The sequence below is a fragment of the Podarcis raffonei genome, chromosome 3 (assembly GCF_027172205.1).
Source record: "Podarcis raffonei isolate rPodRaf1 chromosome 3, rPodRaf1.pri, whole genome shotgun sequence".
Taxonomy (NCBI): Eukaryota; Metazoa; Chordata; class Lepidosauria; order Squamata; family Lacertidae; genus Podarcis; species Podarcis raffonei.
This window is the reverse complement of record NC_070604.1, coordinates 97,253,479-97,276,771: the sequence shown is the minus strand read 5'-3', so window position 1 is coordinate 97,276,771 and position 23,293 is coordinate 97,253,479. Positions and strand designations below refer to the sequence as shown.

The 23,293-nt window shown below is 40.2% G+C and overlaps 1 protein-coding gene across 6 annotated transcripts in view; it reads right to left on the bottom strand.

The window, feature by feature from the left end:
• The window catches only part of USH2A (usherin), a 427,327-nt gene that overhangs the window by 245,616 nt on the left and 158,418 nt on the right, over positions 1-23,293 (bottom strand). For 5 of the 6 annotated variants that reach the window (XR_008329695.1, XM_053383154.1, XM_053383155.1 and 2 more), the window contains exons 30-32: positions 21,929-22,114; positions 5,140-5,253; positions 294-455 (exon numbers count right to left, since the gene is read on the bottom strand). Coding sequence is in view for 5 of the 6 variants with exons in the window: in XM_053383154.1 (XP_053239129.1) it covers positions 294-455; positions 5,140-5,253; positions 21,929-22,114 (462 nt within the window). In the remaining variant the exon portion in view is untranslated. Of the gene's footprint in view, positions 1-293; positions 456-5,139; positions 5,254-14,014; positions 14,486-21,928; positions 22,115-23,293 lie in introns of those variants that run through there. The other variant, XM_053383158.1, reaches the window with a different exon arrangement.

Here is a 23,293-nt window from a genome sequence, read left to right as displayed (position 1 = left end):
TGATTATCCTAGTTCTGTGAACCCAAAACAGCATCATCCATGCAGAAGTGGTGAAGGTATCAGCAAGGCAGAAGAATGCCCGAGGTATACAAAAGTACTAACGATGGCTGACTATTGGAGTGGTGTAGTGGAAAAACAGGGGAAGCAGGACTGAAATTGAATATCCTGCGCATATGTATTGCACATTGCCTGATGCTTGATTCAGAAAGGGTAATCAGTCTAAAATACCAAACACGAGGTGAAAATATATCTTCTCCATTGTATTCCATACAGGACTCTGAAAAATAACTCACCTTTGACAATATGTTTTGTTTCATTTCCAGTATAAATAAGCTGATTATCCATGTATAAATAATATTGTGTTATAATCCCATTTGGTGTTTTTGGTGGAGCCCAACTCAGGAACAGAGATGTGGGAAATGAAATCGCTGTAGGTGGCTGGACATTTTGTGGAGCTGTGGGGGGGAAATGAAGGAAAAATTATAACACCTAAAGTAGACTTTACATTGAAATCTGTAATAAAATTTAAGACAATGACAGCTAATTGTTTAGACTTTGGAGACAACAACTTAACAATATAAAATTAACATATATTGAAAATGTATTTAAAAAATAAAATTAAAAAACCCAGTTGTGCTTGCCAGTGTAGCACCACTGGGTTGGTCTTATTTGCACCTCTAGAGGACGAAGGCAGGAGTAGCTTTGTCAGGAAATTGGCTGCCCTCTCTTCAGTTTTTCACTCCTGCTTCAAGAAAGCAATCACATTCCCTTTGGCTCCTCTTATTTCTTCATCTTGGCTTACTTTATTCTTTCTCATTTCACTTTTTAGCCCTCTTACAAGTTACTGTAGTTTTAAGTATTTCTTCCCCTTCCCTCCTTCTGCACCATCTGACTTAGGAAGAGAGAAAAGTGGGCAGCTTCCCCAGGCTCTCCCAAGGTATTTCCACCCAGCTAAAATGTTTATTTGATTTCACTAATCATAGTTGTGGGCCACAGTAGTGGATCAAAGCTGGGATTGGCAGCAGCTAGGATGCTAAAAAGTCTCCTGGAAACTCTACAAGCATGGGCATCCATCGCCGCCACCCGCAACCAGGAAATTGGAGTGGCCCTTTGCAGCAGCAGTTGCAGCCGCTATCCATTTGGTACCAGGGGATCATTACAGGTACAACTAAGAGGTCCAAACTGCTCCCTCTCCTGTGATCTGTGAGAGAAGGGATTTCCCAGATAGGACAAGTGGGTCCATTGCTCTAGAGACAAGGGGAGATCAGCTACCCTTGCCCCCCCCCCAGTACACAAAACTGAAGATGGGGCCAGCCTCTTTCCTGTGAAAGGTACTCCTGCCGTCGTCCACCAGAGACACAAGTAAGCCCAACCCAGCGATGCAACATTGGACAAGGAAGACTACCGTTCAGGTAGGTACAATGGTGCAGTACTTTCTGCTTTTCCATTTTGACAAGTACACAAAGTTGGTGTAGAAGAAATAATTAATATAATTATGTCAATGAGAAATACTACTAAGCAATCTGCATACTCAGTTCTGTGTAGAAGACTTCAAGCAGAAGCAAGGAGGGCCTGATCCAGTCAGAATGGGTAAGAGAAAACCTAAATGCCATAGCTATTTACACTGAACTCCACTCTGATCAATGCCAGAGAGGGTCTCTGCAATCTTCTGTCATTGCTCTAAGCTGTGGAACAGGCTTGTTGATCCAAGTGCAGCCTGATCATTCACAAGCCTTCTGCATAGCATCAGCCAATACTGGTTGGCAATGTGCATGTTAAATGATGAATGGTTCAATGGGGAAATGATGAAAGCTAGAGGGTATGATTGTTGTCATTCTTCTGTATCATCAGTGGATTGTTACTATGCATGCAACATGAGCATCCCAAAATAGAAACTGCTTACATTGACTTTGTGTCCAATCCTTCGGAGGGATAAAACACATGTTCCCCATGGCTTTATTTGATTTTTTTGTGAAGCAAAAAAATCATTATATACATGACAATACATCTGCATAAATGAGATTATTTTCCAAATCACCTATAGAATGCTTGTTTACACTACTGCAAGTATTTAGAAGAGAAAAATAAGAGCTAAATGTTTTACAAAAGAAGTCCTTAGATACTATTATATTCAGTAAAGTCCATGGTAATAATTGCCTTCCATATGTATGTATTTGCAATTTGTTTGTTTTTTTCAAAGCCATCCACAAATAATCTAATTTTCATTGACAAATAGTAGCAGAGCATTAACTTATCAATTCACTAAAATATCAGTGAGTGCATTTAGAAGACTCTAGATGCTAACTGGATTTAGGGATTTGGAATGGGACTTTAGTATCTCAGTAGACATTTTATTGCTTTATACTCTTTATTGTATGCTATAGTGTTCTCTTCAGGGAGAGAGAAAAACAGGATATAAATTATTTTAAATACATAAATAAATAGAAAATACTGAAAGATACATTTCAAAGTAACCTAGAACTGATGTTTGTGAATGGCATCTGTGCATAGATTCATATAAACAGTACACAAATAGTGATGGTTAAGGAACTAAAAGCCAGTCTCCATGAGAATTACCATATGCAGTAAATGCTACACAAATCCAGAATGGAGTTCCTAAAATGGTTGGATGGCATATTGTATGCCTCCTTCCAGCCAACTCCTGCAGCCAAGCTGGTGCCAGATGTATTGCTCTGCTTTCATTTGAACCACATCAGTGAGGTCAAGAGGGGGGTCTTGGTGTCTGGGCAGCCCAGGACCTCCATACACACTGCCCAGGCTTGACTGGGTTTTTGATTCAACTTTTGGGAATGGCTGGAGTTAAATGGATTACACTCAGATATGCTTGTAATGAATGCATGCAGATTCATGATCATTCCTTATGAATTCTCACAAAACCTCGAGAAATAATTTGGAATGATTCAAATCCCAAATGGAGCAGACACACACCCTTTGCAAGCAAAAAAACCCACTATTTTTGTCTGCAAAGCAGTCTTGCAAAAGCCATGAGTGTATAGTCCTCTCTAGAAAAGACTGCAAGCTCCTTCCCCTACTGAGAGCCAGCAGGTCTGGCAGCCAAGGCATACCTCCCAATGCTGGCCCTCAAAAATAAGGGGGGCTATTTGCGAGGAAGAAGAATTGGCAACCCATTTTGCCTTGTCCCATATCACCTTGGCAGTACATCAGGCATGGGCAATTTGTGGCCTTGGACTCATTTCCTTGTTGAAGTGCATATTGAAGCCCTTTTTAGTTCAGCAGCCATTTTAAGTCATTTCTGATTTTATAGGTTTTAACTGATTTGTATCTTTATTGTATTTGAGTTCACTGTACCAAGACAATTATAATTAAGCAGTATATAATTTGCTGAAATAAATAAATTCAAAACCACCTGCAATCAATCAGTTAAAACCTCTGGGGGTGTCAGAGAGGGAGAAGGAGGAGAGAGAAAGAGAGGAATGGGTGGCCCCACCCATTTTGGACTATGGTCCCGCCCACTGCTTCCTTAAGCCACACCTACCCACAACTAGCATGCAACCGCTTGTAGATTACTTCTGAGGGTAAACTGAGGTGATGGTTGGAAGATATCTGGGTTCCTGCTTCAAATGAATTGTGGCAGGTAGAAGGCAAGATAGAGCCTTTTCGGTGGTGGCACACCGCCTATAGAGCACCCTATTCACCTACATTGTTATCTTTCTGGCACTAGGCAAAACTTTTATTCTACAAAGCTTTAACCCAGAGTTTTGTTTTTGTTTTTGGGGCTTTGTTCTTGCAACTTTGTATTTTAGTATGCCATTTTAATTCAGAGTTGTATAAGATGACCTCGTAAATTTTATTTCAAGGGTGGAATATAAATCTTTGAATAAAATAAAAATAGGTAAAATAAATTTGGAGGGTTGCATTTTTTTGCTAGCAGGGGAGGAGTTTCACTTTAAGCCTACCCGATGAGTTTCTCGAGACAGACGAATGCCAGCAATAACAATTCCAACTCCAACTCAGAAGCAACAATTTAGAGAGAAGAGATGAGCCACACTTCTTTTGAGTATGCAGATTCTAAAATTATTAGGCAGCTATCTAGGGTGATAAGAGTGAATGATCTATTACGGCAGATTAGGAGGTAAAAGTGAATGTGAGGAAATTCCACTGTCTGTTGTTCTAGATATGAACAGCCTGGGGTGTGAACTTTGTCTCCTTAGGATGTCAGCATCACCTTCTGCTACTGCATCACTTGAAGGTAAACTTTTATGAAGGTAAATTCTTAAAAGAAAATCATCCATACATGAAACAAAGAAGGTTGTGTTAACTTATAGGCCTTCTTTGAAACAATATTAGGGCCAGGTACTTCTTTCTGTTATGGTAGCATAAATTTGCCATCAAGAAAACAAGCAATTTTGATTTCATGGGGAAAGCTATGGACTGGTGTAATTTTACAATCTGGCTCAAGTTATTTTCTTTTATGTTTAAGATAAATATCCTGCAAATCTTTTGAGAACCCTTTCCTCAGTAATTGATACATAGAAGTTACTGAGTTAGTCTCTAAAAGCAAAACCAGAACATATTATCTCTTTCTTGCTGCTCTTGAGCTTAATACCAGCTTCAGAAATGATAATTTATGCTTGCAACTTTTAAGTTTCAAGTACAACAGATTAATAAACGGCCCAATTGGCATTTTGAGGTTCCATCAGACTGAAATAATTGTTGCCTGTGCTGGTGTTTAGCAGTTAAAAGAGACCATGGAAATCAACCATTTGATTCTCAATTTCATACTGTGCCATACAATCAATTCTTTTTAGTCAGACTGTCTCTAGATTTACTTCTGAGCCATAGTAAAATGAGGAAGCTTTCATTAATCTTTCAGATGCTTCATATTAATGACAAGGCTCTTGCATGAACAATGTAACAGCAATTAAAAAGCCCATTAATCTGCATTACAGCTATTAAAGATGCATGTCATTAAAGGGTATGGAGTTTGATTCATTTTAGCACCCCCCCAAAAAATGGAGCAATTATGGTCTGGCAATGCACTTTGTCATCAAATTAGGTTGGGGTTTTCCAGCAAATGGCTTTGCAGCATTTAGCTCCTCTCCTATTTTATTATTCATGACTGAAATGTGGAAGTCAAGACCTTTGAAATTACTTTACCTTCTTGTGGAGTGGAGATGTTCAAGGCATGCGAGCTCTCAGTACAGCCAGCCAAAGTGCAGGCCGTTAGGGTTACAGCATACTTTGCAAAGGGCTGCAAGCCTGTCAGGATGCCTGCAAAAGAAATAAGCAATGCTTTGTGGAGGTGTGTACAATATGCAAGGATCACAGAACATTAAGATATGCCCTAAGATAATTTAGCACAATAGTGAATCTAGTTGTACATCATATGTTTACAATAGACAGGGACAGGTCGAGTCTCATCTGAGAAATATTGATAGCCTTGCTGTAAAACTTCCCCGAAGATTTCTCAGAGGTTTTGCTCAAGCCGGATGTTCCGATTTAATCTTTACCCTATTTAGAAATTCTGAAACTTAACACATGGAAGGAGAATCAAGATAGTGCCCAATGGCCTCATCCCAGACCTCCCTGTGTTAACCGGTCAGTACATCTGATTCTGTGTACAATATCGGTACCCTGCATTTTAAAAGGATGCAGATTGCACACGCAGAAATTAGACGTGACATTAATTGCATGAATGTAATTAACATGTATCATTTTTGTTATGTAAACATCAGTCACAGGAAAGTCTGAGCAAGGTCTTGCGATGGGGGGGAGGGGATTTCGCTTGAAATGCAAACAGACATTTGGGAAAGGAATGCTGGTAGGATCACAGCTAGGAGCAAAAGAGTCAAGCTTCCCTTGCCCACCTGCAAGACTTGGGGGCTTCACTGTGGCAGCTACTTACATAAGAAAAATGTGCGTGTTAATTGCATTCAGAACATCTACTTTAGTCCAGAACCTATTGATGCAGATTTTGTGCAGAAGGAATAATCGATATGTGGAGGTCAGGGCCACGACTGGTGGATCCAGTCCCAATCCCCCATTGACACATTGATTTTACCTATTGATTTATAATGCCTGATTCAATATTTTTGCTTTAGGTTAAATTCAGGGGCAATCTAGGGTTATGCAACCCAACCTCCCAGCCCATCTAAATCCCTCCCCCCACTTCTCTAAAAATTCACTTGACATGAATATTTTGTCCAAAGAAGAAGCCATATTGCCTCCAACTTTTGCTTCAGGCACAATTCAGTTTGGCAAGTCTAATAACCATAGGAAAGAATTAGGGGAAATTAATTAGTTACAATTATTTGTCCAGTTTTTATGGGCTACTGGAGCATTTTCACTTCTCCTTTATGTCCTTTTCAGACTAAAGTAAACTAATTTTTCAACTTGGTCCACTCAGCCTCATTCTGTCCGCAGGGGCCTCCGCAACAGCACAGCCTGGCAATAGGGTCACATCTGCTTATTTCAACCCCCTCCAGGATCACAATTGGGGTTGCACTTTATCAGTTTCTTAGCTGCTACACTCTGGGCCAAATGACCAGTGCAAAACCAGAATTGCTCTCCACTCTCCCAAAAGCAGCCACTGAGGTTTAAATAGACATGTTTGTGTACAGGCACCACATCTGAGGTGAAAAGCGGCCCACAAATTTTATGGATAAATATCACACAATATTTAGGTACCATAGGAAGCTACCTTATAGCAAGTTCCATGTTCCTTGATTTTGTCTACACTGACTGGCAGGGGCTTTCCAGGATTTCAGACAGGGGTCTCTCCCAGCCCTACCTGGAGATGCCAGGGGTTGAAACCTTAAAGACTGTGACCATCTGCATGCAGAGCAGAGCCTTTAGCCCTGAGCTGTAGGCCTTCCCCTATGCACTTACCACATCTACTGGCTCCATCCACATTTAGGGATAGCATAGCATGCTAAGGGGACGCGGGTGGCGCTGTGGGTTAAATAAACCACAGAGCCTAGGGCTTGCTGATCAGAAGGTCGGCGGTTCGAATCTCCGCAACGGGGTGAGCTCCCGTTGCTCGGTCCCTGCTCCTGCCAACCTAGCAGTTCGAAAGCATGAAGCACAAGTAGATAAATAGGTACTGCTCCGGCGGGAAGGTAAACGGCGTTTCCGTGCACTGCTCTGGTTTGCCAGAAGCGGCTTAGACATGCTGGCCTCATGACCCGGAAGCTGTCTGCGGACAAACGCCGGCTCCCTCGGCCAATAAAGTGAGATGAGTGCCGCAACCCTAGAGTCGGCCACGACTGGTCCTAATGGTCAGGGGTCCCTTTACCCTTTACCTTTATAGCATGCTAATGGTGTGCACTGATCACTGGTGCACTGTTGCTACACATGAATGGACAGAGATGTGCTAAGTGCATTTAAACCATGATGGGATGTGACTGAATCATTTACAAGAAAAACAGATTTATCTGTGGGCTGAGTCATATAAATCAGACCTCTGTGTTAATCGATCAAGAATTACTACCACCATTTGGTTCCCAAGTATGATTTAGAAACCCCATTTTATCCACATCTATTAATTGAAAAAGTAGCCACCATTTCTTTGTTCTTGAACCACCCTGGTTGTGAATACACAACAATGTGTTTAAATGATGCCCATCTTCTCATCAATCCCCAGTAGGTGAACTTGCAAGGCCATCAATCAAGGCAGAGTAGTGTTATACCAAATATTTCTTCTGTATTTTTTGGCTTCCCTCCCATCAAATATGACCACTTCGTATTTCAAAGGTTTGTCAAATTTATTTAAATTCACTCACTTCTCAAAGGTTAATACAATCTTACTGGCAGGGAGGGGAAGCTTTCACCCTGTCCTGCAAAACCAATGAAATTCAAAACTGGGACATATACCAAGAACTATGATGAGCCACAATTTAAACCATCTTTATCACTGACCATCTTTTACATATTGTTCAATGTCACTTAGGAATTTTGAACAGATAACTGTTTCACTTGAAATATTATACGGTAATTCTACAGTATACACTTGCTATTTAATAAAACTTATTAAAAAACAGAAATATAATAAGAAAAAAATATTTATATTTGAGCTGCACTTCATATACTGCCTAGCTGTTGTGCTTTTTCATTAAGAATGGAATGTAAATGAAAATTTAAAAACCACAGCCTGATGGTACAACACTGCTGGTTTTTCTTCATTTTCTTCAGATAAATCAAAATAAGGCCTCAAGGTTTGTCTTCCGAAACAGATACTAAATTAAATATTACTAATGATTAAACAGGGGCTATTTTAATAAAAAAAAACTTGCTTTGCATACCAAGTGGACCTCTTGTGCTAGGTGTGATTTCAGTTCGCAGCTACACTCTTAACTTTACATCCATATTTAACAAATGACATTATTCAGTTTCATGGGGTCACTGTGTCAAAATGTCTGTGTTGGAATTTTAATTTATTTCCAAAGGTTCCCTTCACTGGGCAGAAAGAGTGGTACCTTCAATTGATTTACTGCCTGTAATCTACCATGTGTTTTTTTTTTTTAAAAAAAGACTAGAACTTTTGCTGTGACGTAATATTTTTTAAAGGAAGAACCTGCCTGCATTGCAGTAGTATTATACAGTATTATACTGCAAATATGTCAAGGGATCAGAGTATTCTTGTCACAAACTATAAAGGTTCAGTGATTAAGACAGAATTTTGTAGATATAGCTATTCATATGCAGTGCTTTCTTTCTTTAAAAAATGTTTAGGGGTATTCCCATTTTGACTCAAGAAAACCACAATTTTATGGTTCAAATTGAGGGAAATAAATACAGTAAGTGGACAAAAGTACAAAGATTCACACAAAAATTAGGGGTATGTGTACCCCTGTCTACCCCCAGAAAAAGCACTGTTCATATGTATGGTATTTTTGATTAATTTTATTCTACTGTTTATTTTTTTTTATGCTTTTATGAGTGTTTATGTTTGACAAATATGTAAATTAACAGTACAAACCTATACATGTATACTCAGAAATAAACTTACTCCCAGGAAACTGGATCTACTTTATATTGCTGCATCCTTTAAAAAACTGAAGTTAACATCCTTAAAAAAACTGAAGTTAACTTGGGAAGTCATAATTATCTGATGGTGATGATGATGATGATGGGTTTTATAGATGAACACATACACCGTTTTTAGTCCCAATGCTACTCTGCAATCAACTCAATTACAATCCACATTCTAGCTAGAAATGTGCTCATTTAGTTTTTTTAAAATATTGCGTAGAGCTCTGTAGGTGTTATTGGTGAACTCTAGCATTTGGGCATAGCTGGATATTCATAGCGCAATATAGAACTGACCAAAATTCAAGACAAAGTTTTTTTGGGGGGGCCCACATCCAGTGCTTCATCATCTACTCAGCTGACATAACTAATGCATGATTATGTTTTAAGATAAAAGTTCTTTCTAAAACCCACTACAAGTACCTATGACAGTCTCAGAATATTTTCATAACAATGCATAATTTAATTTGCTCAGCCATAAATTAATGTGTGTGTACATCAATGAGGATCTTAGTTATGGGGCTGCTGACTTTGTACTGCAGGATAGGCAGGCGCTGAGTATAAATTTCACTGACTGACTGGAAGTGCAGAGGAAATGAGTGGGTAATGAGAGCAGAGCAGCCAGTTCTTTAATTGAATTAAAAGCTGGGTGACACCAATGCAGACACCTGTCCAATTACAGACAGGCCAAGGTGTTTACCATTGCTGTACAAGCGATTTGAAGATGACAGAAATCTTTCCGCCCACAGATTAACATAATGAAGGAGAACAGATTACAGTGGATGCTAGCCAAACAGCTAGGTTGGCAGCTGAGAGAGGAGGAAAAAGTACCTTACTGAACTATGTAAATAAGAAGTGTACTTTTTTCATACCTACCAACTGCAGGCATTTGTGTGAGGCAAGGGGTGCAGCCAGAAGGGTCAGATGCAACAGATTCCCAAAGACTTTATTCAAAGCTAATGCATTTCATAATCACATCTGATCTACCAAGCATTAGACCAATGTGTGTCTTTCGGTATTTTCTGCCCACTGCTGCCTATTTTTTAACATTTTTCTGGTAAGCAAACAGGAACACGGCTATCCTTCAAAATCCACATCTTTCTGAATTTTCCTCAAGCCAAAAGGTGTCCACAAAAATTCATATACTAATTAAAATAACATACAAAACTACATTTTATTATTAAAAACGTGCATGCGAATGCATATGAATGTATCTGTACTAAATTCCCAAGTGACTTTTAACTCCCTGTGTTAAAATAACAGCTTGTGCTGTTTAGGTTGCTACAAAATTGGGACCAAGGGCTTCAACATTGAAGCCAGTTAAATATTATAACAGGGGTTGGGAACCTTTATCAGCCTAAGGGCCACATTACCTTGTGGGGAACCTCCTGCTGGCTACAGGCCAACAATGAAGGCAAACACAAAGAGCAATGGATGTGACTCTTATCTTTGCATAGCGAGCTAATTATAACCATGGAAAAATTAGCTCCATCCAGGCAAGCAGAAGGCATTAGCACAGCTCAGGGGCACATTCCAGCCAGGCAAAAGCACTCAAGGAAAGCTTGGTGCAAGGTTAGTAAAGTGTGTGGCCTGGGATGGGGAGATGGCTAAGGGGGAGTTCTGAGAGCCAGACAAAATGATCTGGAGGTCCACACCTGTCCCCCTGCATCGTAGTCTCATGCATATTAGTGACACCAATTAACCACACAGGCCCATTCTCATGTTGCCACCCTCTGAACCTCTCATGGAGGAGGCACATGAAGAAGGGCCTCAGATGTTTGTCACCAGGTCTGGCTTGGTTAACAAGGGGAGAGGAGGTCCTTGGGGTATTACAGGCCTGAGCCATTTAAGGGTTTATATGTCAAATCTAGCAATCTGAATTGGGCCCAAAAACTAATTGGCAGCCAGTGCAGTTGAGCCAGGATTGGGGTTATATGCTCAAACCATCTTGCCCTGGTGAGCACCCTGGCCACTGAATTCTGCACCAGCTGAAGTTTCCAAACTGACTTCAGAGGCAGTCCCACATAGAACATGTTGCAGTAATTTAACCTAGATCAGCATATTGCTGACAATGTACTCCAAACCTCTGGATGACCCCAAACAGCGGTTTCATGTAGATGTTTAATGGGATGGAGAATAAATCAAACCCTGAGGAACCCCATAATGAAGGTTCCACAGGGCCGAAGAGCACTCCCCAAGAAACAACCATCCAAGTAGGACTGGGACCACCATAAAGTAATGTCACCCACCCCCCTTTCAAGTTCATCTGCTTTAATAGTGGAGTCAATATCCCGGTGGATGCAAGCAATTTTATCCTCATATTGCTTTGCAAACAAGTCACAGTGAGCTACCATCAGTTCTGCCACCTTCTTCAGGCCAGACTGTAAGAGGCCCCTCACTACCCAGAAAAGCTCTGCCATATGGCACAAAGAGGATATAATAGAGGTAACAAAGTATGTATTCTTTGCTGCCTTCACTGCTACTAGGTAGGCTTGATGATGAGCCCTCAACCAGAGTTTGATTGCATTTGATTGTTTTCTTCCACTTGCGTTCAAGCCGTCTTCCAGCTAATTTCCTTGCCCTAAACTCTGGAGCTTACCGGGAGTCAAATAGGCTCCATGAAGCAGGAGAGGGCTCTCAGAGACTATCGTGACAATGGCCCAAGCCATTCAGATGTTCCAGAGCAGCCTTTCTCAACCTGTGGGTCCCCAGATGTTACTGAACTACAACTCCCATCACACTCCCATCACCCCTAGCTAGCAAGGCCAGAGCTCAGGGATGATGACAGTTGTAGTCCAACAACATCTGGGGACCCACAGGTTGAGAACCGCTGTTCTAGAGGTTGGACAGTGCTTCAACTGGAACACCAGTCATATCAGTTGGAAAATCTCACAGGGCCATCTGGAAACCCATTTGATCCATCAGCCTCCAAGAGCAGACCATCCTCATAGGTCCTCCTCCCCTACAAAGGGAGAAGGTCTGAAAGCCTACATCTCAACAGGATGTGATTTGACCATGACAAGGGGCTGCTGTCAATACTGAAGCCCACAGAACATGAGACTTTTGCATGCAACAGAGTTATTGATTTGACCTGAGAGGGGTTTTGAGGGGACAACTTAAGTAGATTGACCATTACTGAGGGGTATTATGTATGAGGGATTATATGGGGGCTGGGAATCCAAGCCAACCTTACCCCACCTCTAACCTGTTTTATTCATAAGCTACCAAGCTCTCTCATCACAGTCCCCCATAACATCATCACATTCTCCTTGTGATACCCAATTGTCTAAGAACATAGAGTGAAGAAGAAGAAAAGCATTGAAATGGGCTGCAAATAAATGAGGGGGGATGGGGAAAAAGACAGAAAGGCAGCAGGTTTTTGAGTGGGATTTTGCTTTCCCTTTAAAAGCCCGTGTAAAAATTGTCAGAACACAAAAATTCAGTGCAGCTCTATATAAACTGCAATGGAACCCCAAAGCTCAGTAACATCAAACCACTAAAATATAATTTGCTATTTAAAACAAAAAAGCTCGTTCTGACATTTTTCTTTAAAAGAGAGAGAGAGAGAGAGAGAGAGAGAGAGAGATGCAAACATCACATTTAAAGGTTTGGTTCATGCATTTGCTTATGTGCTGCAGATAACTGAAACCCTGTGTTGCTGCTTCTCTTTTTTAACCCCACCACTGTGGTGAGTCACACTTTGTTGGTGTTAAGCGTTAATGCAAAATGCATTAGCGCTTAGTGGTGAGATCTCTGGATCGGCTGGTTCCAAAGAGCTTAATAGAGAAGCCAACACTCCAGCATTACATGGGATGCTAACACTTTGAAAACATCAATAATGCTTACTTTATGCTTATTGAATGCACTTTCAAACTGCTCCCTTCCATCACTGGAACATTAGAGGGAAGTTCTATGGTTCCATTTCTGACCCTGCTTTGACATCTGTTTATCTTCTGTTGCATTTACATTAGATTCACTGATGGCTCAAAAGCTATGGCCAGAAAGTCTAGTTTTCCGAATGTGCTAAGAACATTTTACTTGTGCAACTAACACCAAAGGATTAATGCTGTTATTATATCCAAATCAGTAAGAGTCAAACTGACACAAACACAAAATCAAAATTATTGAGTCAGTATAGAATCAAGAACATCCACTTCACTTCATGGTCACTTTGGGAAATTTAACACTGATTTGTTCTTTTTAAAATGTTGCAATACTACATGACAGTATGTTGACGGGGTTCTTGGACTCAAACAGAAGCTGGAACTTTTGATAGTAAACAAATAAATCAACCTTCCTATTAGCCCAATCAGAGAACCAAAAACAAGGCACATTTTTCCATGAAAATATTAAAACAACACCACAAAACAAACACACCCCTATCTTTACAAGAGAGTTCATTGTCAAATTTCCAGATGTTGATGGTGTAGCCCATGCAGCTGAATCCTCCTAAAGTGGTTCCTCCCCTAAAGGAACCTTTGATAGATGAACACACCACCTAAATTTGCCCTTTGAGCATAAACTGCTGCAACTACTTAGAGAGATAAATTGTGTTTTGCCTCTTCTTTTTCCCATTTGAAACAGTTTGTCATAATCTATATGAATGTGTCATTGTGCAATGCAACTTTCCTTTCTATTATTGCTCTGTCTCGCCCAGGAGTGGAGGGAGGAGGATACCAAAAAAGGAAACAAAATACAGAGTTGGGAGCTTATGGTGTTAGGCAGTCAAGCAAGTAAATTCCATGTACCCCCAAAATATACACATTTTTGCAAAGCAATTCCCCCCAATATAATGCATTTTGAAAGTTTTCACTAATATATTCATTTTAATGCACACTTTACTTCAACACATGCATGTTGGTATGCCTTACGTGGCTGAAGAACTGCATTGCAAAATTTATAAAAATGTGAATATTGAAGGATGGCTGTGTTTCACTTCAGATATAGTTATGGAAAGTGCAGATGAGACATGTGATCTGAATTGAACTGCTCCCCCATCCCAAATCAAGATGGAACATTTATTTGAAGGACCAAAGTCGATTACTGGACACATGGACTGCTCTGTGCCAACCAATGAACAAGCAAACATTGTAGATATTGCTCGAACAAGTTTTGGTTTTTTTGCATCAGGTCTGTCTTACATACGGTTGTGTAATTAGTAAACACTGAGAGCAAAGATTATTTCCCTGACATCTTTTGAGCTCACATATTTGAGAGGGTATAATAAATCTCTCCTCTCACCATGCTTGTCCTAGGCAAGGACAATGGACAATTACATTCTCTGCACTGACTGATGAATGTATGAAATGATTGTTCTTTCTTGCTGTGAATGTCACTCAAAAGTGGCTAGTAGAAACTGGAGCAATGATGGCATGGCACTTCTGTCTTCTATGTCTCCCTAAAGCATATTTCTCAATCTGTCCACAGGGTGGTGAAGGGAACGCAGCACTGGAACTTCCCCAGTAATGGCCGGTCCCTAATCAACACAATATTAATAAAACAGTTTGGAGACCATTACAGGACTTCTTTGGATTAGTGAAACCATGATTTCACTAATGTATTTCGATTTATGATCCTACAGCTGGACTAATATCAATGTAATTTAATCATATGTCTATGCTCAACTATAGGTAGAGTCAACCACACAATAGTTAACACCCGAGTACTGGGAGGTGTGGGGGAGAAGAAGAAGCCTTTCATCAGAATCCTATGCTTCTTAGGGGTCAGTCATATCCAACCCAACAACAGTGAAAAGTTATAACTGCAAAAAAGGTTGCCTAAGTTAAACACTGCTGTCATGCAGATATTAATATGGGGCAGCAATTGGATGCAATAAAAGCTGACTCCTTTTGGAATAAAAAATGTCTAAACGCATCTTTACTAACCAGAACTTATTCAAAACAGATATAAAACAATCAATGATACATCCAGAAATTTGTATAAATCAAATGCATGATCAAGCATAGATTCTTCTTCTTAAATACAGTATTGTCCCAAATATAAGCTGTACCTGCAAATAAGCCGCACCTTTAAAATTCAGGGGGTGGGGAGGAAAAATGACAATACCTGAATATAAGCCGCTCCCTTAAAATTTCACAGGCACTCACACCCGTAAATGGCAAATGCAGAAGACAATCCTACGGGTATCATTCCCCCGTGCTGCTTCGGGGGGGGGCAGCCATGCCGCTTTGCCGACGGCCTTCCTCCCTTCCCCCTTCTTTCTGGTGGTTTGGGAGAGGCATGGAAGCCACGGTCATGATGGGGGCCGTTGTCCCGCACCCCTGATGGCCCTCGTGGTGCCATCGGGGGGGGGGGGCTCTCTGTATTCCAGCCTTGGAAAGCAAGGCAGGGCCATGGACCTAGAGCAGCAATATCGTAAAAGCCAATTTTTATAAGGTTGTGAATATAAGTGACACGAACTTTTTAAGGTCAGAATTTGGGGGGGGGGAGTGTGGTTTATATTCGGGCCAATGCAGTATATAACAGAACATAATTACGATCAGAGCAAAAATCTAAACTCTGTCTCTCCCATAGCCTGCATTAGTCTGCATCCAGCCTAAGGTTACGAATCATTATCACACCCTTTTCCCACTATTCCTGGGAACAAAAGACAAAGGCAACTCCCCTTCGAAATGGCCCAGGATACCTTAAGGACCCAGGTGCTTCTGGGCTCTTGATTCATTCCAGTCTCCTGCCCATGGCCCAATCCTGACAGTAGCGAATTATAGCACTCCACCAAGGATATATAGTTCTTGGCTGCCCAACCACTACCCCTGACACAGAAGTCTATACCTTGAGACTTGAACCTCAACCTCCTGTTTGCCTTTGAATTGTGCTTTCCCACTGAACAACTAGTCTACACAGAACACTGCCTGCTGTGAAATCATTGTTGTAGCTTTTATTCATCTTTGTGTACATGGCCCCTTCTCCTTGACAAAGAGAGACCTCTACACAAATGTGAGAGGCATTATTCCCACAGCAGTATTCCAAACTTTCTCAAGACAAGCATCCAGGGACTCAACTACATTAGTAAAGAAACAGCGGTTTGAATGCGCTATAAACATGCAACACCAGATGGCACTAGAGAGCAGGAAATTTTAAAACACGATTTTCCATAGAGATTTTTTTTTCTTTTGTTATAACAATCCAATTTCTGACTTATTGATAGCATTTTTTTCTGTGTCTAGATCCACACCAGGCTGCTCATCTAAAGATTTCTACCTACAGTACCATGGGTAAGATGCATAAATGTTATTGTTGTCTTTATTTCTATTCCATACTTTAAAAAAGTGACTTCTGTATTTATTGTTTAATTATTTCTTCTATATTTTACCCTGATGGTTTTACCCTGAGCAGTGGCTCTTCTAAATAAATAAATAAAAATAACCCAGGTGGCCTGGGTTATTTTAGACCACAACAAAAAGCAATTGGATGATCCTTATTCCGCGAGGATAATGCACAAGTATTTTGCAGATACATAAAGGGAAGGAGACAAATTATGGGAATTTTGATTTGGCAATACTGATTTTTTAGATTGTGCATTAGATGATACAATGGTAAATACTGAGTATCAAGCAGGAAAAGCATTTTTCCACTTGTCTGACTGCAGATCTGATTCACTGAGGCTTGAAATCTCATTTGCAAAAGAGGCAAAGTTCAGCTGAAGAAAAGTCCAGGAAAAGTATTCAGGAAAGTCATTTCCCCCTCTGGCATACAGGCATATGAATCTTCAGAAGATATCATATAATTACCCATACATGTATGACTTCCTGGAATAACTGCATAACAGTGTAGCCACTATTGTATTTCTATTCCACTGCAGTTTCACATACACTCAAGTCTCAGCAATACACAAACACACGCATACACAAGTTCCCTGTCTGATGAGGTGTCTCACTACTGCAAAAGACTTACAGTTGTCAATAAATATTTGTGCTCTTTTTAAAAAACAACTACTGCCACAAAACACACTATAGAAGGCTATTTTTCAAGGATACTTCATATGTTAACTTTTTTCAAATATGGATAACCCAAGTGACAAAAAACATGTGTCTTGCGTCTAGAATGAAACTGGAAATCCCTGCTTACAGAGGCTCTGGAATTCAATGAATTTGCACTTTCAATATTATGCTATCCATGCACTCATCCCCTCATCACACAGGAGAAGTGGAGAACCTGTGACCTGCCAGATGTTGCTGCACTGCAACTCCCATAATCCCTGTTGCTGATGGGATTTGTAGTTTGGCAACATCTGGAGGGCCACAGGTTCCCCCTCCCTGCCACTGAGAGAAGACAACAAGTACACTGAGGAGATCCTGTACTGAAACAAATGTTGGATCTCCCTGGCCTTCCAACATAAACCCTGCAGGATCTCCCCGTGTCCATTAAGCATCTCACACCTCTTCCTCATTGTCTGAACAAGGCGTACAATCTTTGCTGGCTCATTTCCAAAAAAAAAACCCCACAGAGAATGAAAAAGGCAAACCATATTTTTAAAGTACAATCTAAAAAGTAACAACTGTCTTTTCAGTGTTAGCCATTTATAAAATATACACTCCCTGTATATCCGCTTTAGGAGATTTAAGTTGATTTGCAGCCTTTTCCTTTAAAATAACAAAACATATTTTCAAGCGAAGCAATCTTCTCCACCAAGGAAACAAATGCTTCTAGCACAGGTAAGCCTGCCCTTATGGCTTTCTGATTTATTGGCACAACCTGAGCTAACAGCCAGCAGAGTTTCAGTTCCTGTGAGGTTTCCCATGTCCTCTGCATTAACTCATGTGTTAGTAGGTGGCCACCTATCGAACACATTTCCAAACACCTGCAGACCTGCCCAGCTGTGCAAATTGCTTTGCAATCAACCTGCAAAAGGCAAGCAGGAGAATTCACATCTGAAGACCACTAGATTTTTATCAGCTCTTTCAAAAAAAACCAAGTTGGCCAGAATTCTGTTACAAGGTTTCTACAAGATTTAGGCAGAGAGTTCTGCCTAAAGCTCTGAGATTAATAATGACTAAACAATAGCAGAGCTAACCTTGACAACTATGCTGACTATGAATTATTATATTCAGGGTCAGCCCAAACCATTTTGGCATCTGAGGCAAACCACAAAATGGTGCTGCTGTCCTCCTGCCAGGAAAGAATGGGTGAATGAAGAACTGCATCAGGAACAAAGAGGAGGGGAATAAAGATCTGCATCTGAAACAAGGAGAGGAATCAAATCAACCTTATCTGATAGTTGAAGGAGGAACCAAAGGCCTGGTCTGGTGGGGAAAGGGGCCTGCTGTAAGTCACACCGAGTAGGTGCAGACCCCCAGGAGACCCCAGAGGGTAGCCCCGCCATTTCCCCCCTAGGGGTGGGAGGAGACCAGCAGTGCCTCCTATTCACCAAGAGGGCAAGAGGTGGCAGATCTGACCTCCATGGACAGTGTATAAGCTAAACCAGCTATAGCTTAGGGCTACACTCTCTTGGGGGCCCACAAAAAAATTAAAGGAAAAAAAACCTGGATGCACATTTCCAAAATATAAGATAAAAAACAAATAAAACAAAACCTACATACAACAACCGTGTTTTGTGTTGTGTAGGTTCCTGTGATCTAAGTAATGGGCCCCATCTGCTAGCCTGCTCCCTAAAATATCACTGGTTTGCTCATTTCTGTATATAGGGTGCCTACATTCTGCTATTTATAATTATTACTAGTTTGCATCCTATACTTACACCTATTATTATTTCAGGTTATAGCAAGTTTCTAGAGACTAGATTATGAGTCTTTGTAAATTGTGTTTCTAAAGGAACTTTTATTATTGCCAAATGCCAATGTGTTTGCATTATTAAGTTTGTTATGAATAAAAAACATTTTAAGTTAGAGTTTAATAATTATTTCACTATTAATATACTTCTTAATTGTATTTCAGTTCAACAATTACTTTGCTAAAATACTTTGTTATGTGCAAATGGCTTTAGATACCTATTAGGTCCATAAAACACCGTATAGCATATATTCAACACAAAAAACAGTGACAATTTGTTGTTGACAAAGGACAGCTGGACATATAAAGGGCCCCATTACCTTCAGTAGCTTACGGCCTCATCAAACCTAAATCCGGCCCTGTCCATGGAGTGTGCCACAGCTGTCACTGCTACCATGGCAGCAGTGCAGGCAATCTATTCCTTGGAAGCCAGATCTTCTGCCCCTGTGGTTCCTGCAACCTGAGGCCATCAACTCATCTTGCCAAATGGGTGGGCTGATTGAACTTTATTTTTAACCTAATTTATTTACTGCCTTTCAGTTTGCAAAAGGGACCCAGGGTAGTTCACAATATTAAAACAACATTACAAAACTAGTGAGCATTAACTCAAGGAGGTAGGAATTATAACAAGTGGAACATCTGGAAGAATAAGAAGATCTTAACTGCACAAGTCAAAAGTGAACCTTTCTTAGGAAAGAAGTTTCACAATTTGGGTGTTGCAATCAAAAAGGCCCAAATTACATTTATGGACACCGCTGTCACTTCACACACACCTTGTATTCACATTAAAATAAAGACTACCAATGTCATCAGTTCTCATAAATAGGCATGAAACCTTGCCCCTGTTGCCCACTGATGGATCCTTTTCTTGGGTTTGTTCATCAGTAACTAAGCATGCAACTGTACCACATCAATTGTCACATGCAAAGTTGACACTTGTCTGAAAGCACCCCACATGTTGAAGAAAGTTAAACGTTTTTCCTTTTCTCTTTCTCTTAATAATATTTTCCCCAGAAAATTATTTCAAACATATGACTGCCCCTCATGTATATTATATTTGCTCAGCAATGGACTATGTTACTCAAAATACTTTAAAAACCTCAGTTATCAAAAGGCTTTCCCTTTTCAGCTGCAAGCAGTTTTACATAGTAATATTTTATTTACGGAGATAGAGTCTGTATATTCTAATTAAATATTTTGCATATATTAAATATTTACCTAAAACATTTAACCTTCCAAAATAACTTCACAACTTTGGGAATTCTTCCCAGACTGGGTATGGGTAAATTGAACTCCAAAGAACTATATAAGGCAGCTTTTGGTTATTATTAATCATCTTTTTCATGTTCTATATCAACCCTGGGCTGAGACTGACATGAGGTTCACAAATATTTTGTAATATGTATGGGTTTACTATTAAAAAGAATTTTTAAAAAAACCTATACTGAACATACCAAAAAAATAATCTTTTGGACCCTAGGCAATGATGAGATCCTGATTTTAATGTCACCTAAATTCAAAACTTCTTTTTCTGTTCCCTTGATGACTGATACCTTTTAAATCAAGAACAGAATCAATGACATAAACTGAGCAATAAGTAGAAAATGCTGCTGTTTGTTCAGGATTATCTTGTGGATATCAATAAGGAGAACTGTCATTCCCCAAATATTTGTGCTGACAGAATCTTTTCATGTGAATTTAAGCAAACATCAACTAAACAGGTATAAGCACATGGCTGAACTGAAAAGTCCTTGAAATACATCTGCTTGACCACAGTGCTCTCAAAAGTTAGCTTGCTGACTTTTAGATTTGATTACTGCATGATACCAAAATCAGTAAGATGTTTTTATTAGTAATGGAGAAATAAAATGATATTGCCACGTTTATTTTAAACTACTCATTTGCCAGCAAGGGGCTCCTGGAAAGCTGAAAGCTACACATACATACCTAGCCCCTAACCCCTTTCAAACATAGCTAAAGCACAAGACAAAATACACAAAAATTAAAGCACAGGACTTCTTAGCCAATCAAAACAATCACTACCAGCAAGCCCCATCAATAGTCACCATCTCCCACCCAAAGAAATGGTTCAGGTAGGGTGGTACACTCTTTTGCTCATTCCCCTTCCCTTTTTTCTGTGTAAGAAGCCACAGAGAGAAAAACAAACAAAGGTTTATAAGGGGGGGCACTGAATCCCTCCCTGTCAATCAAGCCAGCCTAGGCCAATCAGAACCATGAATTCTTACTGCATTCACAAGCCAATCAGAGCCATCACTTCTTCCTGTGGTGTCATTTGCAGTACAGTGGTACGAACTCAGGTTATGAACTTAATTTGTCCAGAGGTCCGTTCTTAACCCGAAACTGCTCTTAACCTGAGGTGCGCTTTCGCTAATGGGGCCTCTCACTGCCGCCGCGCCACCAGCACACGATTTCTGTTCTCATCCTGGGGCAAAGTTCGCAACCCGAGGTACTACTTCTGGGTTAGCGGAGTTTGTAACCCGAAGTGTTTGTAACCCGAGGTACCATTGTATGTGCCAGAGAGAAATATTTTACAGTAGAAGCATTGTTTACTCATATGTGGCCGGGGGGTGGGGAGCGAACAGGTGGCCCAAACATGTATGTGTTTGCCTTATTTTGCTTACTAGAATCCTTTTTTAAACTTTCTGCCTATTTTCCTTGAGGCCCTGTGCCCTCCCCACTTTCTTTGGATCTCCCTTCCCTCCTGACATTTTCCTGCTTCTCAAACATGAAAGCTGAAAAGGATACCCCAGACAAAAGAGAAGACATTCTCCAACACCAAAGCAATTCCCAATCCTGTTATTTCTAAGGGGCATTGCCTTGAAAACAGAAGGAAAATCGTGAAATATTGCCCAAACAACATGAGCCAATAAGCCAAAGCAGCCATCTTTTACTCAGTGACCCATATAAAGGCTTCCATGTTAGGCTTCCTCCCCTGTCTGGGCAATAAAGATATGGGTTGTTCCTCTCTGTGTATTTGCTTTTACGTTGTCCTCCCTCTGGCTTTGCTTCACTCCACCCAGTGGACTTGTTCTCTTTCTCTCATACTCTAAACACTAAATTATTTTGCAGGGTCTGAACACAGTTGCTCATCTCACCGCCACCAACAGATTAAAAGTACTGCTTTACACACATATTTATTGGCACGTACCTGTGAATGCACTAGCATTAGAAATCTCCGTTCTGACAGTAGGTATGCTGGGATCATCTTTGCTGGACGCCTTTAGAATGTACTTCTCAATTACACCTTTGACCCCAACCAGTTCATCCCATGTAACCTCAGCGCTGTAACCATTTATGCTGTGAGCTCGTGAGGGTGTTGGCACGTTTTGCGGGACTGTGAAAGGATAAAAGAGGAACAGAGAAAACAGCAGTCCTAAGAAGACTGTTGCCCCATTCTTCACTTTTAATAGTTGCAGTAAATCAGATTCGCCATTAGCATAAATACAATTTATTAGAGTTGTAACTTTCCAGCATTGATTTAATATGACTGCACATCTTGAGCCATTCACTTTTAGCTATATTTCAAAACCATCAGAACTCCATCTACATAACATTCTTCTTTGTCTAGTTCAGGTTTTCAAAAAACATTTAATGTATCAAACGTGTTTGAAACGTCACTCACAACAGAAGAGGGTGGACTGTAGAAGTTTAAACAATATAATGATGTATCCAAGTAAGAACAGATAATTAGACTGTTATTATACACGAGCATTTGAAATTTCATTGCTGAGAAGTAAAAATTTTGCTAAAATGATGTCTTTTTCTAAACAACTGGAGTTTCATATTTTCAGGTTCCCAAATTACAAAACCTAGAGATATTGCACGCAATCCATCCAATTCTGTATTATCAATGGATAGGTGTCCGTTAATGTCAACAGATGGTGGGTTGCAGGGACTTAAGTTATCATTAAGAAGGAAACAAAGCTTGAGATTTTGCAAAAATATGCCTTTGCTTTGGGTCAGTTCAAATAACAAAGTACAGGTTGCTGCTTTTTTGTTTTGTTTTGAAGATGATTAAAATAACTTTCAAAGCACAGCTCATGTAAGTCTTGCAACTCTTGTTTTTTTTAAAAAAAATCTTATTTCCAATAACTTTTAACTATTTATTAGATATTGCTACATCAAGTAAAGATCTGGCCAGAAACAACTTCATCACAGATGACTGCACAATGGATGCCAAGGAAAGGCCCAAGGAACTCTATGGCAGGATGATGGATGATAGTTTTGCTATAAATGCATGTGTACTCTAGAGTCCTGGTGATTAGGACTGCTGTAGCCTCTCAGCATCAAGTGCCCCTCTTTCATGCCCTGATACCTTAAGACTCATTTAAAAAATAATCCGGTAGGAGAGTAGTCTGTGTAAGGGGCATCAGTATGCTAAATTTCAAAGTGTTTGCCTATGTTTCCTCCTGAAAGGAGCAATGATCCACATGCAAATCTTCAGGTTGCTGACAATACTACATTAATATATTGATTTTATTAGTTCTGAAATGTATCACAGGGCAAGGTAAGG